At 37.8% G+C, this 17,237-nt stretch overlaps 1 protein-coding gene across 1 annotated transcript in view; it reads right to left on the reverse strand.

Annotated features, from left to right (window-relative positions):
• Positions 1 to 11,723: 11,723 nt before the first annotated feature.
• tp53rk (TP53 regulating kinase) overlaps positions 11,724 to 17,237 on the reverse strand; it is a 41,077-nt gene continuing 35,563 nt past the window's right edge. The window contains exon 2 of the mRNA XM_052111703.1: positions 11,724 to 12,392. Coding sequence (XP_051967663.1) covers positions 11,908 to 12,392 — 485 coding nt within the window. The 3' untranslated portion in view covers positions 11,724 to 11,907. The remainder of the gene's footprint in view (positions 12,393 to 17,237) is intronic.

The raw sequence follows: 17,237 nt of genomic DNA on the forward strand, positions 1-17,237 counted from the left end.
ATCCTCCAAATGAAATTCAAGGCTTTTTAAGACCTTTTTAATACCATTTCACATCAGCTCAAAACATTTCTAGCAAGATGGCGCCTGTGTTCGGCTCTGCCTCTGCTCTCACTCTTTTCTCACGTGTATCTGTGGTTTTTCTGGTGTTGTTTTTTGTCATATCAGCCCTGTTAACAAGTAGCTGTGTCTCAGCTGTTTTAAAATACGATCGCCACACGTTATTCCGCATCAAGAGGTCCATGAACGACTTCTCGGTTACCTGGGCCAGGACTACAGAGTTTTTCCCTCCTAACTTGGAATATTCCACGTCATCGGCGATGTACCTGCTAGTAACGAAGCCTCGCGGTAGGAGAAGGAAGCGGGGTTCCAGGGCTGGTGTCCAGGTCAGGCTGAGGAAACAACGTGGCCTGCCTCCATGTCTGAGAGGTCCTGGATCTTTCTGGATTGAGCGTTGCCTGAGGTCGGTTCCTGTCAGCAAGCCGGGCATGAACACGTCCTGTGCACCGCCGCCGTCCTTTTGGATCAGTCAACCTGTCCAGACTTTTCTGTCTCGCCGGCTCCGAAGTCCCCCGCGAGAGCGGTTTCTGTGTCCTGTGACATGCCAGTTAGCGAGTAACAATCACGACCTATCAGAACGTGCCCAGCCGGCTCGATTTGCTCTGTTTAACACACGCTCCATTGCTAACAAAACGTTCATCCTCAATGATTTATTCACAAAGGGACATATTGACTTTATGTTCCTAACTGAGACATGGCAGCGAGAAATGGAGTACACTCATCTCAACGAACTTTGTCCTCCGGACTGTTCTGTGTTCGGGACACCGCGGGTGTCGCGGCGAGGTGGTGGACTCGTGCTCGTGTACCGGGACCGTTTCTGTTGCAGGCTGTTGAACTCGGACTTTTTCGATACATTTGAGCTACAGATGACTAAGGTTGGAAATATTGCTCCATTTTATTGTGTCTTAATTTACCGACCTCCTGGTCCTGCTCGCTTGTTTTTAGAGAATTTTGCAGAGTTTTTATCTTCAATTATCAAACTTGAAAATGTTCTGATACTCGGGGATTTTAACCTCCATATTGACTCTTCTTGTGCTGTGGCATCTGAGTTCATAACTCTCACTGAATCATTTCATTTTAAACAGTGTGTTTCTGGTCCCACGCATATAAAAGGCCATACGTTGGACCTTGTTTTCTCTTTAGGCCTGAACATTGACCAATTGAGTGTTATGGACATTAATGTTAGTGACCACAGCTGCATATTTTTAACCTGTCATTTAATATTGATTGTCCTCCATGTACACCTATGCTGCAAAGACGCATAATTACCCAAACCACAGTTGAGAAATTTTCTGAGGCAATTGACCCTAGTTCTTTTATTGAGTGTAGTGACGTTGATTCATTTCTTCAGTCTTTTGATAGCCATTGTCTGTCTATTTTAAATAATGTTGCACCTCTGAAAAATAAAAGCACATCCCCTAAGAATCCATGCCCTTGGTTGAATGAAGAAATAATGTCTTTCAGGAGAAAGTGCCGTAAAGTTGAACGTTTGTGGAAATCAACTAGTCTGGAAGTACATAGACTGCATTTGAGAGAGCTTATCACAGTACTTAATGTTATGATAAAACAGGCCAGGTCAGTTTATTTTTCGAATCTTGTAACCCTGAACAAGAAAAATCCTAAAGTCCTGTTTGATACCATATCTAAGATTGTCTCTCCTCCTGCTTCCCAAGTGCCTGTGCACTCAAAGTCTGACTGTAATAGGTTTTTGTAAATAAGGTGCGAGATATTAGAGCTACTATAAACCCATCCCTTGAGTCCATATCCTGTGGTTTAGCTGCCTCATACTCATGGGATACTTTTTCACCTGTCAATGGAGAGGATATTAAGGGCTTATTAAGCAAAGTTAAACCATCTTCAAGTCCGCTTGATGTATTGCCGACTTCGTTGCTGTTAAAAGTGTTTGATTTAGTTGGTCCGTATGTTGTTAGACTGATTAACCTTTCCCTTTTATCTGGTTCTGTGCCTATCAATTTTAAACAAGCAGTTGTCAGCCCCATATTAAAGAAACCTAATTTGGATTCTTTTGAACCGACTAACTACAGGTCTATATCTAAATTGCCCTTTCTATCTAAAATTCTTGAGAAAGTGGTGGCGGGCAGCTGACTTCATTTCTAGAAGGAAAAAATGTTTATGATGTATTTCAGTCAGGTTTTCGCAAATTCCATTCTACTGAGACTGCTCTTCTAAAGGTATCAAGTGACATTTTGATGGCTGCTGATTCTGGACAATACACTGTGCTAATTTTACTTGACTTATCTTCGGCATTTGATACATTGGATCATGGAGTGTTGATAAATCGTCTACGTAATGAATTGGATTTTTCTGGGTCCGTTCTAAAATGGTTCACTTCATACTTGAGTGATAGATCATTTTGTGTGTCCGTAAACAACATCTTGTCTGACATGACCCCGCTTTCATATGGAGTTCCTCAGGGTTCGATTTTAGGTCCAATTTTGTTTTTATTGTATATTAGCCCCCTTAGTGAAATAATTCGTAATTTTCATAATGTGTCCTATCACTTTTATGCTGATGATATTCAGCTGTATTGCTCTTTTAATGAGTCAGAATTAGGTAAATTAACCGATTTATTAGAATGCCTGTCATGCATTAAGACCTGGTTATATAATAATTATTTACAACTAAATACAAAAAAGACTGAAACATTGATCATAGCTCCAGAACAAAAATTACCCCAAATTAAACAACACCTCTGTTCCTTGGACTCGCCCTTCCAGATGAGTCTAAGAAACCTGGGTGTTTTATTCGACCAATCTATGTCTTTGGATGGTCATTCTAGACAGTTGGTCAGAAATTGTTTTTTCACTTGAGAAATATCTCTAAACTGAGATCTATTTTACCTAAAGCTACCATGGAATTGATCATTCACTCTTTTATCTCTTCACGGCTTGATTATTGTAATTCTCTTTTTACCTGTTTTAACAAATCTTCTCTGAACCGTCTTCAATTGGTGCAAAACGCTGCAGCCAGGCTAATTACACTGAACTCACAGAACGGCTCACATTACTCCCATCTTATTTAATCTTCACTGGCTTCCAGTAAAATATAGAATTGAGTTTAAAATTTTAGTCTTAACTTTTAGAGCACTACATGGACAGACCCCACAATATATCGCCGACATGCTGACCTCATATTCTTCCGGCCGCACTCTTCGTTCTTCAGGTCAAAACCTCCTGATGGTCCCCAAAACACGCCTTAAAACTCGGGGAGAGCGCTCATTTTTTGCAGTAGCTCCTAAACTGTGGAATGCCCTGCCCTCGTCGTTGCGCGTGGCCGTTTCCGTTGACTCTTTTAAAAAACAGCTAAAGACAGTACTTTTTAGACAAGCTTTCAGTTGACTGAGCTATATTGTTTGTATGTTTTATGTTTTATTTTATTTCTGTATAATGTGTCTAAATTGTTATTATTTTGTTAAACTTGCTATGTAAAGCACTTTGTGATTTTATCTGTGATAGGTGCTATATAAATAAATTTTACTTATTTCAAATGAAATTTAAGACCATCTTCCTCAAGTCAAGGTCACATACACACTCCTAAAAGACATGAAAAGCACATTTTAAACAAACACATATTATATAGCCTACATAATAGTTAGTGTGATGGAGTTTGGGGCCTCAAGGTTAAAGGGTTCTGTATGAGTGGTGAGATACAGGTTCAGACCTGCAAACTCACAACTGGTGAAAAAGGTGACATGTTTACGAAGTAATTTGTTGTAGGGGGGTCTGGGGCATTATCCCCCATGAGACAATTTTTAAGATTTAAACATGTAAATTAAGCATTCTGGTGCATTCTGACAAGAAAACATTTTGCTTCAAGACATTTGCTTCAAGTAAAAAATAAAAAAAGTAATCAAAACAATTTGATATCATATTAATTAAGTTGGGGCCTACAGTATAACAAGAAAAAAATCTCTCTCAACTAAGGCTGTAAAGTAAACCATAAGGAACCCCAGATGGTACATCACTCTAATATTAAAGGTTAAAAATTATTTATTTGTAAGCTACTTCCATTTAAATCACACATAAGGGAGTTTTTATAATAATGTTATAGGCTAATACATTTTTAATGACACAATTATGTTTCTAATTTTTAAATAATGTCTGTCATAAATAAATACAATTTATTTTGAAGCAATATTCTCATCAGCTTTTACATAGCCTACTTAAATCTGCATAATTGTGATTTTTACACCAGGGCGTTATTTACTTTTATAAGGACAATTTTTAAACCTTACTATATATATGCACTCTCTTTCCTGTCAAATTCTTACATTTGATCAAATTCAGTTTTAATAATAAGGGCTGTTATCAATCAATTGTAATAAATAATTTTATGAGATTGATGTTTAAACAAATAATATAAAAAAGATCAATGATGCCTTTAAACAATAAACCAATAGGTGGTGGCAAGTGACCGTCTTAATAAATGAATCATTCAGTCATTCATTAAACCGATTCGTTCAAAATGCTGAATCATTTAATAACAAAAGACAGCGTTTAGTGTTGCTTTTCTTTTGTAACTATTTTCGTCGGTAAAATAGAACAAAACGATAATGCGTCTAAATTGTAAGTGACTACATATTAACTAGGCTACTTGTTTATTAAACTATACATTCAATGTAACATTTGCAATCGTGATATTATAGAACAGCTCACTTGGTCGTGTTATGTTACTTAACTATATCATATATTATTTATAAATAAAAAAACTCAACATTTTAAAAATTCTGAATAAAAACTTACTTTGAAATGTTTGAGCAGGTCCACCGCCGTTGCATGACCCATAAACTGCGAGCCGAAGTATCGTGACTGGACGTGGTCGTCCACCCAGTAGCAAATATGAAGGTCCAACTGCTTACTTTTCATCATCTTATTAAGACTCTCGTCAAACATGACAACAAACCCGTTGGCCATATTGACCTGGTCAGTCAGTTCTTTAGTTATAAAGGGAGCCAATCCGAATTTAGTAATATATGCAGTTTTGTTGCTTCCACACGAGAATGTAGCTGCAACCTCGCAGTCAGGAAACATGGTTTTAAAAATCTCTGTAATGTTCTCATTTGATGTGTAAGAGTGGTGCTCTGAGATTGTTTTAAGGACCCACATCACCTCTGCCCGCAGAGTTGGTGTCGAGCCACAGTAAGATAGGATGTTCCTTGGCTGTGGTGGCAATGCTTCTAATGTAGAAATTTCTTCATTATTGATAGCCAGAGCTGTTTCAGTAACCGAAGAGGTCTGTGCTGCACAGAACAGAACAATAGGTGGTTGGCGCTGGCGAGCAGTACTACACGCGGTGTGTTTGGCACCCTTCATATGGGAGTCCAGGGCCGTAACACCCATCGTCGTTAGCTTAAAAGATTTCCGGCACCAACAGCAATAGGCCTCGCTGTCATTTCCTGGCACAGATTTGACCCAAACGTAATTCGGATTCCTTGGCCACCGCGGATTAAACCGACACTTTCCCATTTTAACAGACAAACTAGGCTAGCTACTATCTTGGTCTGTACGGTCTGTACCTCACTTGCCTAGTAACCATAGTAACGGTGCACACGCTACGCTTTCTGCTATGACGTGGAGCTGAGGTGCACTCAACGTTACGCTGCATGATTTTTTAATTAGCCTACATTAACAGTTAATTTTGTTACGGTATGAACAATCCTAGGAAAGGCAAAAAAAATATAAGACCTTTGTAACGAAATCTAAGACTTTGTATACCAAATTCAAGGCTATTAAGGCCTTAATTTGAGATTATCAAATTTAAGACTTTTTCAAGGTTTTTAAGACCACGGGTACCCTGATATATATATATATATATATATATATATATATATATATATATATATACACACACATATATATATATACACACACACACACACACATTATATACATACACTCACCTAAAGGATTATTAGGAACACCATACTAATACTGTGTTTGACCCCCTTTCGCCTTCAGAACTGCCTTAATTCTACGTGGCATTGATTCAACAAGGTGCTGAAAGCATTCTTTAGAAATGTTGGCCCATATTGATAGGATAGCATCTTGCAGTTGATGGAGATTTGTGGGATGCACATCCAGGGCACGAAGCTCCTGCTCCACCACATCCCAAAGATGCTCTATTGGGTTGAGATCTGGTGACTGTGGGGGCCATTTTAGTACAGTGAACTCATTGTCATGTTCAAGAAACCAATTTGAAATGATTCGAGCTTTGTGACATGGTGCATTATCCTGCTGGAAGTAGCCATCAGAGGATGGGTACATGGTGGCCATAAAGGGATGGACATGGTCAGAAACAATGCTCAGGTAGGCCGTGGCATTTAAACGATGCCCAATTGGCACTAAGGGGCCTAAAGTGTGCCAAGAAAACATCCCCCACACCATTACACCACCACCACCAGCCTGCACAGTGGTAACAAGGCATGATGGATCCATGTTCTCTTTCTGTTTACGCCAAATTCTGACTCTACCATCTGAATGTCTCAACAGAAATCGAGACTCATCAGACCAGGCAACATTTTTCCAGTCTTCAACTGTCCAATTTTGGTGAGCTCTTGCAAATTGTAGCTTCTTTTTCCTATTTGTAGTGGAGATGAGTGTTACCCGGTGGGGTCTTCTGCTGTTGTAGCCCATCCGCCTCAAGGTTGTGCATGTTGTGGCTTCACAAATGCTTTGCTGCATACCTTGGTTGTAACGAGTGGTTATTTCAGGCAAAGTTGCTCTTCTATCAGCTTGAATCAGTCGGCCCATTCTCCTCTGACCTCTAGCATCAACAAGGCATTTTCAGCCCACAGGACTGCCGCATACTGGATGTTTTTCCTTTTCACACCATTCTTTGTAAACCCTAGAAATGGTTGTAGCGTGAAAATCCCAGTAACTGAGCAGATTGTGAAATACTCAGACCGCCCGCCTGGCACCAACAACCATACCACGCTCAAAATTGCTTAAATCACCTTTCTTTCCCATTCTGACATTCAGTTTGGAGTTCAGGAGATTGTCTTGACCAGGACCACACCCCTAAATGCATTGAAGCAACTGCCATGTGATTGGTTGATTAGATAATTGCATTAATGAGAAATTGAACAGGTGTTCATAATAATCCTTTAGGTGATTGTATATACACACACATTATACACTCACCTAAAGGATTATTAGGAACACCATATTAATACTGTGTTTGACCCCCTTTCGCCTTCAGAACTGCCTTAATTCTACGTGGCATTGATTCAACAAGGTGCTGAAAGCATTCTTTAGAAATGTTGGCCCATATTGATAGGATAGCATCTTGCAGTTGATGGAGATTTGTGGGATGCACATCCAGGGCACGAAGCTCCCGTTCCACCATATCCAAAAGATGCTCTATTGGGTTGAGATCTGGTGACTGTGGGGGCCATTTTAGTACAGAGAACTCATTGTCATGTTCAAGAAACCAATTTGAAATGATTCGAGCTTTGTGACATGGTGCATTATCCTGCTGGAAGTAGCCATCAGAGGATGGGTACATGGTGGCCATAAAGGAATGGACATGGTCAGAAACAATGCTCAGGTAGGCCGTGGCATTTAAACGATGCCCAATTGGCACTAAGCGGCCTAAAGTGTGCCAAGAAAACATCCCCCACACCATTACACCACCACCACCAGCCTGCACAGTGGTAACAAGGCATGATGGATCCATGTTCTCATTCTGTTTACGCCAAATTCTGACTCTACCATCTGAATGTCTCAACAGAAATCGAGACTCATCAGACCAGGCAACATTTTTCCAGTCTTCAACTGTCCAATTTTGGTGAGCTCTTGCAAATTGTAGCCTCTTTTTCCTATTTGTAGTGGAGATGAGTGTTACCGGTGGGGTCTTCTGCTGTTGTAGCCCATCCGCCTCAAGGTTGTGCGTGTTGTGGCTTCACAAATGCTTTGCTGCATACCTCGGTTGTAGCGTGGTTATTTCAGGCAAAGTTGCTCTTCTATCAGCTTGAATCAGTCGGCCCATTCTCCTCTGACCTCTAGCATCAACAAGGCATTTTAGCCCACAGGACTGCCGCATACTGGATGTTTTCCCTTTTCAAACCATTCTTTGTAAACCCTAGAAATGGTTGTGCGTGAAAATCCCAGTAACTGAGCAGACTGTGAAATACTCAGACCGGCCCATCTGGCACCAACAACCATGCCACGCTCAAAATTGCTTAAATCACCTTTCTTTCCCTTCTGACATTCAGTTTGGAGTTCAGGAGATTGTCTTGACCAGGACCACACCCTAAATGCATTGAAGCAACTGCCATGTGATTGATTGATTAGATAATTGCATTAATGAGAAATTGAAAGGTGTTCCTAATAATCCTTTAGGTGAGTGTGTGTATATATATATATATATATATATATATATATATATATATATATATATATATATATATATATATATATATATATATATATATATCACACACACACACATACATACACACACACACATATATATATGTGTGTGTGTGTGTATGTATATGTATGTATATATGTGTGTGTGTGTGTGTATGTATAATATATAGATATATATATATATATACTCACCTAAAGGATTATTAGGAACACCTGTTCAATTTCTCATTAATGCAATTATCTAATCAACCAATAACATGGCAGTTGCTTCAATGCATTTAGGGTGTGGTCCTGGTCAAGACAATCTCCTGAACTCCAAACTGAATGTCAGAATGGGAAAGAAAGGTGATTTAAGCAATTTTGAGCTGGTATGGTTGTTGGTGCCAGACGGGCCGGTCTGAGTATTTCACAATCTGCTCAGTTACTGGGATTTTCACGCACAACCATTTCTAGGGTTTACAAAGAATGGTGTGAAAAGGAAAAACATCCAGTATGCGGCAGTCCTGTGGGCTTAAAATGCCTTGTTGATGCTAGAGGTCAGAGGAGAATGGGCCGACTGATTCAAGCTGATAGAAGAGCAACTTTGCCTGAAATAACCACTGCTACAACCAAGGTATGCAGCAAAGCATTTGTGAAGCCACAACATGCACAACCTTGAGGCGGATGGGCTACAACAGCAGAAGACCCCACCAGGTAACACTCATCTCCACTACAAATAGGAAAAAGAAGCTACAATTTGCAAGAGCTCACCAAAATTGGACAGTTGAAGACTGGAAAAATGTTGCCTGGTCTGATGAGTCTCGATTTCTGTTGAGACATTCAGATGGTAGAGTCAGAATTTGGCGTAAACAGAATGAGAACATGGATCCATCATGCCTTGTTACCACTGTGCAGGCTGGTGGTGGTGGTGTAATGGTGTGGGGATGTTTTCTTGGCACACTTTAGGCCCCTTAGTGCCAATTGGGCATCGCTTAAATGCCACGGCCTACCTGAGCATTGTTTCTGACCATGTCCATCCCTTTATGGCCACCATGTACCCATCCTCTGATGGCTACTTCCAGCAGGATAATGCACCATGTCACAAAGCTCGAATCATTTCAAATTGGTTTCTTGAACATGACAATGAGTTCTCTGTACTAAAATGGCCCCCACAGTCACCAGATCTCAACCCAATAGAGCATCTTTGGGATGTGGTGGAACGGGAGCTTCGTGCCCTGGATGTGCATCCCACAAATCTCCATCAACTGCAAGATGCTATCCTATCAATATGGGCCAACATTTCTAAAGAATGCTTTCAGCACCTTGTTGAATCAATGCCACGTAGAATTAAGGCAGTTCTGAAGGCGAAAGGGGGTCAAACACAATATTAGTATGGTGTTCTTAATAATCCTTTAGGTGAGTATATATATATATTATACACATACATACACACACATACATATATATGTGAGTGTGTGTGTGTGTGTATATATATATATATATATATATATATATATATATATACACACACACACACACACACACACACACATACATATATACACACACACACACACATATATATATATATATATATATATATATATATATATATATATATATATATTATATATGATACTGGTCAGGAGCTTCAGTTAATGTTCACATCAACCATCAGAATGGGGAAAAACAAATTATCTCAGTTGGTGCCAGATGGGCTGGTTTGAGTATTTCTGTAACTGCTGATCTCCAGGGATTTTCAAGCACAGCAGCCTCTAGAATTTACTCAGAATGGTGCCGAATAAAAAATAAAATAAAAATAAAAAACACCAGTAAGTGGCAGGTCTGTGGACGGAAATCTCTTGTTGATGAGAAAGGTCAACAGAGAAAGGCCAGACTGGTTTGAACATACAAAGTCTACAGTAACTCAGATAACTGCTCTATACAATTGTGGTGAGAAGAATGGCATCTCGGAATGCTATTCTGAGATGTGAGTTGGCACTATTTTGGTGGCACAAGGGGGACCTACACAATATTAGACAGGTAATGTTGTGGCTGATCATGTATATACCGATCGTGCAAAAGTTTTAGGCACTTGTGAAAAACTTTCAAAAATTAATGGCATAAATAGTTTTCATTAATCAATTAACATCATACAAAGTCCATTTAAACAGAAAAAAAGCTAAATCAATATTTGGTGTGAACACTTTTGCTTAAAAACAGCAACAATTTTCCTACTTACACCTGGACAGTTTTTCTTAGTTGTTGGCAGATAGGATGTTCAAAAGCTTCGCCACAGTTCTTTCATTTATTTAGGCTGTCATAATTACTTCGGTCTCTTCGTTTAATCCCAGATTGACCTGATGTTTAGTGGGGGTGCTCTGTGAGGGCCATGACATCTGTTGAAGGGCTCCTTGTTCTTCTATTCTATACTATTCTATTTGCAAAAGGAATGTTTGGATGTATAAAATGTATATTTCCTATCGACACACTAAGGTAGCAGATATAAATAACCATCTTAAGACAAATGTTTTTGGGAAACATCTTATGCAAAAACTTTTGCACAGTACTGTGTGTGTGTGTGTATATACTGTATATGTATATTTAATGAAAATTACATTAACATTATACTGTACATGCATAAGGTAAATAGCAAAATTATGGAGAATAGAAAATTGAATACTTACAGATTGCTGCTTGTGCTATTACACCTAATAGCTAGTTTATAATTTAACCCTCCCCTCCTAGTTTTCATTGATGCAAAATAATCAATGACTGTCATATCTGCCCCGCAATCATATGGTTGATACATATTTTCTCAAGATCACAGAGGTGATACTGTGTCATGGTGTACCTATAAAATGTTGATCATGATTATCTTATGTTGGTTCATAATGTAAGAATGCATTATCCTAACCATATAGAGCATTTAAGGCTTGAGTATCCTGTCAGGAACTACTTGGGGCACCTTCCTCCCATCGTGATCTTGCAAGCGCTGTAAGGGTGGCACAATTTGGGGCACTTTTCTCCCATCATGATCAAGCCAGGGGCAGCACAATTCAGGGCAACTTTCACTTACCATGATCTTGCGAGCTCTGAGCAGGGGCGGCCGAGCAGGTTCTCTGTCGTGCTGCCCCAGAGAGCGTTTCAGCCCTAGGCTGCCTATCGCCTATGCCAGGATCTGCAATTGCACATGCTTAAAATCTTTCAGGTATCCAAGCATCATCTGCTGGTTTTGTATCTATTCTTAAAATACTATGAAAAAACTCAAAATCAAGATCCAAAGTGAGACTAAAACAATTGTTTATTATAATGTTCTATTATGCTACTTCATTATTATGTTCTGCATGTTACAACAAAAACTGACTCAAATCTAATTGACAAATATTCCTTTTTCAACATCAAACTGCATCTCTACACTTGTATCAAACATTGAATGTTCTAGTGACATGGTTTCATGGCAGAAAATAACTACTGCATGTTACCCAACCATAGACCTCTTCCGACCTCTTAACCGAACCTCATCCAATTTTTTGATGACCGCAGGGGCCTTTTTGGATGAAGCAGAGTAACTTTTCAGAAGTCTTTTAAACAGAGCCTCTGTATTGGGGTGAGTGCTGAGAAATGCTTTCTCTAACACATACAAGTCAACACCTTTATCCTCAGGCAGGGCAGAGATGAAACTCAACCCAAAGTCAATCAGAACCAGGTTTATGTTTTTGTCCTCAGGTCCATTAACCAGAAGCATGTTGGATGTTGTGAGGTCACCATGGACAACATCTTCATTGTGCATATGAGCCAGGATTTCACCCATCTTGTCAGCAAGAGTTTGGAGATGTTCTGTGGTTTGTCCTGATGCTTGAGCTGATACAATGTGGTCTCTTACAGATACTGAGTGAACAATGTCCTCCAAGAAGATGCAATGGGTGGTGTAGTCAACAAAATAAACAACTGGTGCGTTAATACCTAGGACAGAAGAAACCAATGAAAGTGTCACAAAATACATATGTTATTAAAAATATAACTGAACAGAAACCATTAAAAAACAACTATATAAACCGTTTAATGCAGTAAATGTAGGGGGAAAATAATATGAATAGTACAAATATAGCTGGAAGTGGCAATCATCCGGGGCCAAGCACATATGGACCATGTTCACAGTATCGCCATATTTGATTTTTTGATGGATAAAAAGGAGACTGTAAGAGACAGTCTCTTCAATAGGTTGTACTGTTTTTTTTATTTTATTTGGATCATTACGTGGACAAAACATTGAAAAAAGAATCTTTCCAAAATAAATAAAAATCAGTAGACAACAAACTCCACAAAGCACAAGTTGTGTATAGTAGATGTGATTGAAGGCAGTTTTACATGTTATATACAATGATACATAGTAGCCTTTATTAAATTATTAATTATTAATTAATTATTAAAGCATTATTTACCTTCATACATTTTTACTTAAACATTTTTTTGTGAATAAACAAGGTGTGCAAAAACAACTTAATTTTTGGAACCCAGTAGAACATTGCATAATTATAATATATTACTGTGGGACCCTGTCAAGCTTATTATACTAAAATAACACTGAATTATCAATATTGATTTGAGGATTCGATTTATTTGATAAAAACAAGTAATATACTATACTTTCTGCCCTCTTTACTTTATCTTCACAAGGGACTTTCATTTTGACATTAAAAGTGCAGCGATAGTGTGTGAGAACTTGCAATATTCCACATCTGGTGAAAGATGCATCTCTCTTCTGTTATACTGTGCCACATTTGTAGAGTTACAAGTTATGTAGAGTATAATTACTTGTAGCGGTTACTGGCTACTAATGTTGAGAATTGTGCAAATGCTTGAACATGCAGCACACTTTTCTTTCACAATGCATTTGAACTGTTCTAAAAGCGGTAAAAACAAAAGCCAAGAGCCTCGCGCATGCACAGAACATCAACCACATTTTCTGAAGCACACACAGACCACGTGTATCTGTCCTTAATCGTAGCCTTTTGCAGTTTGATAATCACATAATACCATATGTTTGTGTATAGTTTCTGTGAGAAAAACAGAAATAAGCAATCATTTTTTTGTACAAAACTAATACAACAAAACGCAGTCATATTAAAGCGAGCAAGTGCAGCTGATTAAATGCTGTATCGGGTGACACATGCTCGCCAGGGCTCTATGCTAAAAAAAATTATTAGGAACACTCATGCCCCCAAGTGAAAAATTCTAGGGAGGGGCACAGTAAAAAATTTTGGGGCACAGTCTGAGTTTTTTTTTTTATGTGTAACATTTTTCACAACAGATCATGTAAGCTGACATTAAAAATGATTAATTCATAAACAAAAGACTCTAAATACAGGACACCTCTGATTAACCTTTTTCAAGGTCGAAAGAGAAAAAAGGCCGAAAATATGAGCCGAAAATATATACCTCCTCGCCTGCTCTGATTTCACTCTGGATCGATCTAGCCCTTACCACGGCGCTACCAAACAAAGGCCGATCATGTCAGCAGCGTGGAAATTCTTCAAAGTTTCTGATAAGGACATCACATTTGCGATCTGCAGTGTTTGTTCAGCAGAACTTTCAAGATATATATATATATATATATATATATATATATATATATATATATATATATATATATATACAGAGTACAGCAAGAGATTCTACAGGAAAGCGCCCCGATGCACAGCAGTGCCACAACTAGCGCAGCTACACCACAACTTGAGACGTATCTAGCTGAACTACCCATTGCCAGAAGCGACAATCCCCTTGAATACGGTCGCATAAACAAAGACCGGTTTCCTTTGCTTGCGCGGATTGCGCACAGGTATTTATCTGCCCAAGCACCAGCACAGAGAGTGAGAGACTGTTCAGTGCAGCATCTCATGTTCTTGATGAGCTTTCTGACAGGAGAGACTGTCAGAAAGTTTAGCAACTTTTGTTCTTGAAGAGAAACCTGTCACTTGTAGTTAAATAGAAAGCGGTCCAAATTGATGTGTATAGCAATTACATTACACTTGTTCTTCACTTGAGGATACATCTGTCATTTACAGTTGAGGTTGGATTTAGTTCAATTACTGCTGTTTTGCACAATAATGTTCACTTAAAGTGTGCATACGCTTACATAAACAGAATAGAGCACTGATCTATATATATAATTATATATTATAGTTTATTTATATATATATATATATATATATATATATATATATATATATATATATATATATATAGATCAGTGGAATAGAGGCCCTCTGCCATTGTGTTCTGCCTGCCTTTTGTTTTAATTAAAATTACTGTTGCATATTTAAACTTTTTCAAAGATGCTAGCGAAGTTCATTACTTGACTGTTGTTTTGCATATAATAGTTTTCGAAAACTTTACATTATTTGGATAATTGTTAATAAAAAATTAGATTTTTACAGAACTGAATGAAGAATAATATTTATTAATGTTTTAATATATTTTTTGTCCAATATTGGTGTTACTTTCAATAAAAGTGTGATTTATTTTATTGGTTTGTAGTTTTTCAATTCAGATTTATTAAATTCATGAAATGAATGAAAAAGTATAATGTTAATACAATTATACACAACAATTTTCTTAAATAGGTAAAAAAAAAAAAAAAAAAAAAAAGTAAATTTCGGTTTCGGTTTTCGGCCAAGTGCATCCTGGATTTTCGGTTTTGGCACAGAATTTTAATTTCGGTGCATCCCTAATATTGATGATGCTTTATTTCCATTTGCCATTAACTAACATAGGCCTATAGGTTAAGTAATTCATAACAGAGTAGCAGTTCATCAACATTTGTATATATTAAATAAAATTTTCAAATTCCTGTTTAACTTTGTTTAATGCAACAACGCTTAATGTCAAGGTAATTCATGAAAGTTGTCAAAAGTAAATTTTCTATAACACGCACATCAAGTAGCCTACCTCACAAAAATGCATTTCTACATCCATAGGCCTAGATGCGGTTTTTAAATAATTGTGCTGTGAAAATATGCGCTTGATCAGTGGTTCTCAACCTAAAAAGCCTTTTAAGCCACCTCTATTTATCAGAAAGTCTAAACACGTTCATGGATGCGCTCTCTCTCTCTGGCGTGAGACTGCTATCATCCAAAAATGTACAAAAATAATCATAAATAATAATAATAATAATAAATGCATATATTACATTTGCAAAAGTATAATGAGGGATTAAAAAAAACAAGATAATTATATAAAAAATATTTATTTTTTGGAATGTGCCTACCATGCGGCGGGATTTTGCATATCTGCGAAATACATGACACTTGATACATTTTTTGTGGTTGAACTTGACACAATTTGCCACAGAGTCCTGCAGCTGCTTGATAGTCTCATTACAATTGGATTATTATTATTTATTTTTTTTGGCAGTTTTGCAGTGCGTGGTGGTATGTCTTAGAATTTCCAAGAATTTTGAAGATCCAAGAAAAATAAATCCACTTGACTAGCGCAGAACCATTCATACTCTGTTTGATGTGCTTCATCTTCACGCAGTTGTGCAAATAAACTAAGATTTCTTTCAGCACAGGATTCAATTTACGAGTTGAAGGCAGTAGTGGACGGTACGTTCATGAGTTGTGTGCAGGATGGTCAGCGAAGAGCATACAACATTTCTATATTAATTTATTAATGCCATATAATTTTTATTTTATTTTACGATGTATTTATTTTTGACAATAAATAGAAAATACATCGTAAAAATTATCCAATATTTAAAGCAGGCTATAGAAAATGGCACTTTATAAGAATGTCAGAGCAAAGGGTGGACTGTGTCAAAGGATATTAAACGAACTGGAGAATGATCCATTCAAGTGTTTGGAAACCAATCTCATGCATGTCAGATGGCCATCATGTCACGCATCATCTGATATCAATAACAGAGAAATAAAGTGTGTGCGTAAGGAGATGGGTGAGTATAGTGCTCGCAGCCAAGTGAGAGCAGTCACTCGCACCGGTGTATCCAAATTATTTTCCACATTCGCACTTACCAATTTTTACTTGCGTAAGCGAGTGAAATACTCGCACTTTAGAGTCCTGCATGTATCTTGCAGGTGGCAGTCGTTATAATACTAAAACACTTATTAACACTAACCAAGCTTTTTGTTTACAGATATATAACAAACATTGAACATGAAGATAAACCAACACATTTTATGGTAAATAACTGTGAAACTGGCAAAGCATTAAAAGTATCCCAGTCAGCACTTTTCCTTTGGCACAGCTTTGGCCCAAATACACTGCGTGCCCAATTATTAGGCAAATTGTATTCCTCAGGATTCATTTTATTGTTGAACAAACAATGCTCTCAGTCAATCCAAAATGTTATTGAACATCAAATCTGAATGTTTAACTAAGAAAAATTTAGTTTTGTCTTTCTCAGGGGAATATAGAAGTGTGCACAATTATTAGGCAACTATTAGTGTGCACAATTATTATGCAACTATTAGTGTGCACAATTATTAGGCAACTAAATTACTAAAATAATTTCTCCCAACTCAATTGTTTATTCTCAATTTTTAGAGTAGGTGCAACAAATAATTAACACAAAATGACAATGAAATAACATTTTTGGCCTTTCAAAAATATTCAGTGGCCAATATAGCCACCCTTCTTTTCAATAACTGCCGTGAGCCTTCTATCCATGGAGCCTGTCAGTTTCTTAATCTGTTCACGATCAACTTTCGCTGAAGCAGCAACCACAGCCTCCCAAATGCTGTTCAAAGTGTTATATTGTCTTTCCTCACTGTAGAGCCCACAAGTACTCAA

Source organism: Xyrauchen texanus, chromosome 39 (assembly GCF_025860055.1).
Source record: "Xyrauchen texanus isolate HMW12.3.18 chromosome 39, RBS_HiC_50CHRs, whole genome shotgun sequence".
Lineage (NCBI taxonomy): Eukaryota > Metazoa > Chordata > Actinopteri > Cypriniformes > Catostomidae > Xyrauchen > Xyrauchen texanus.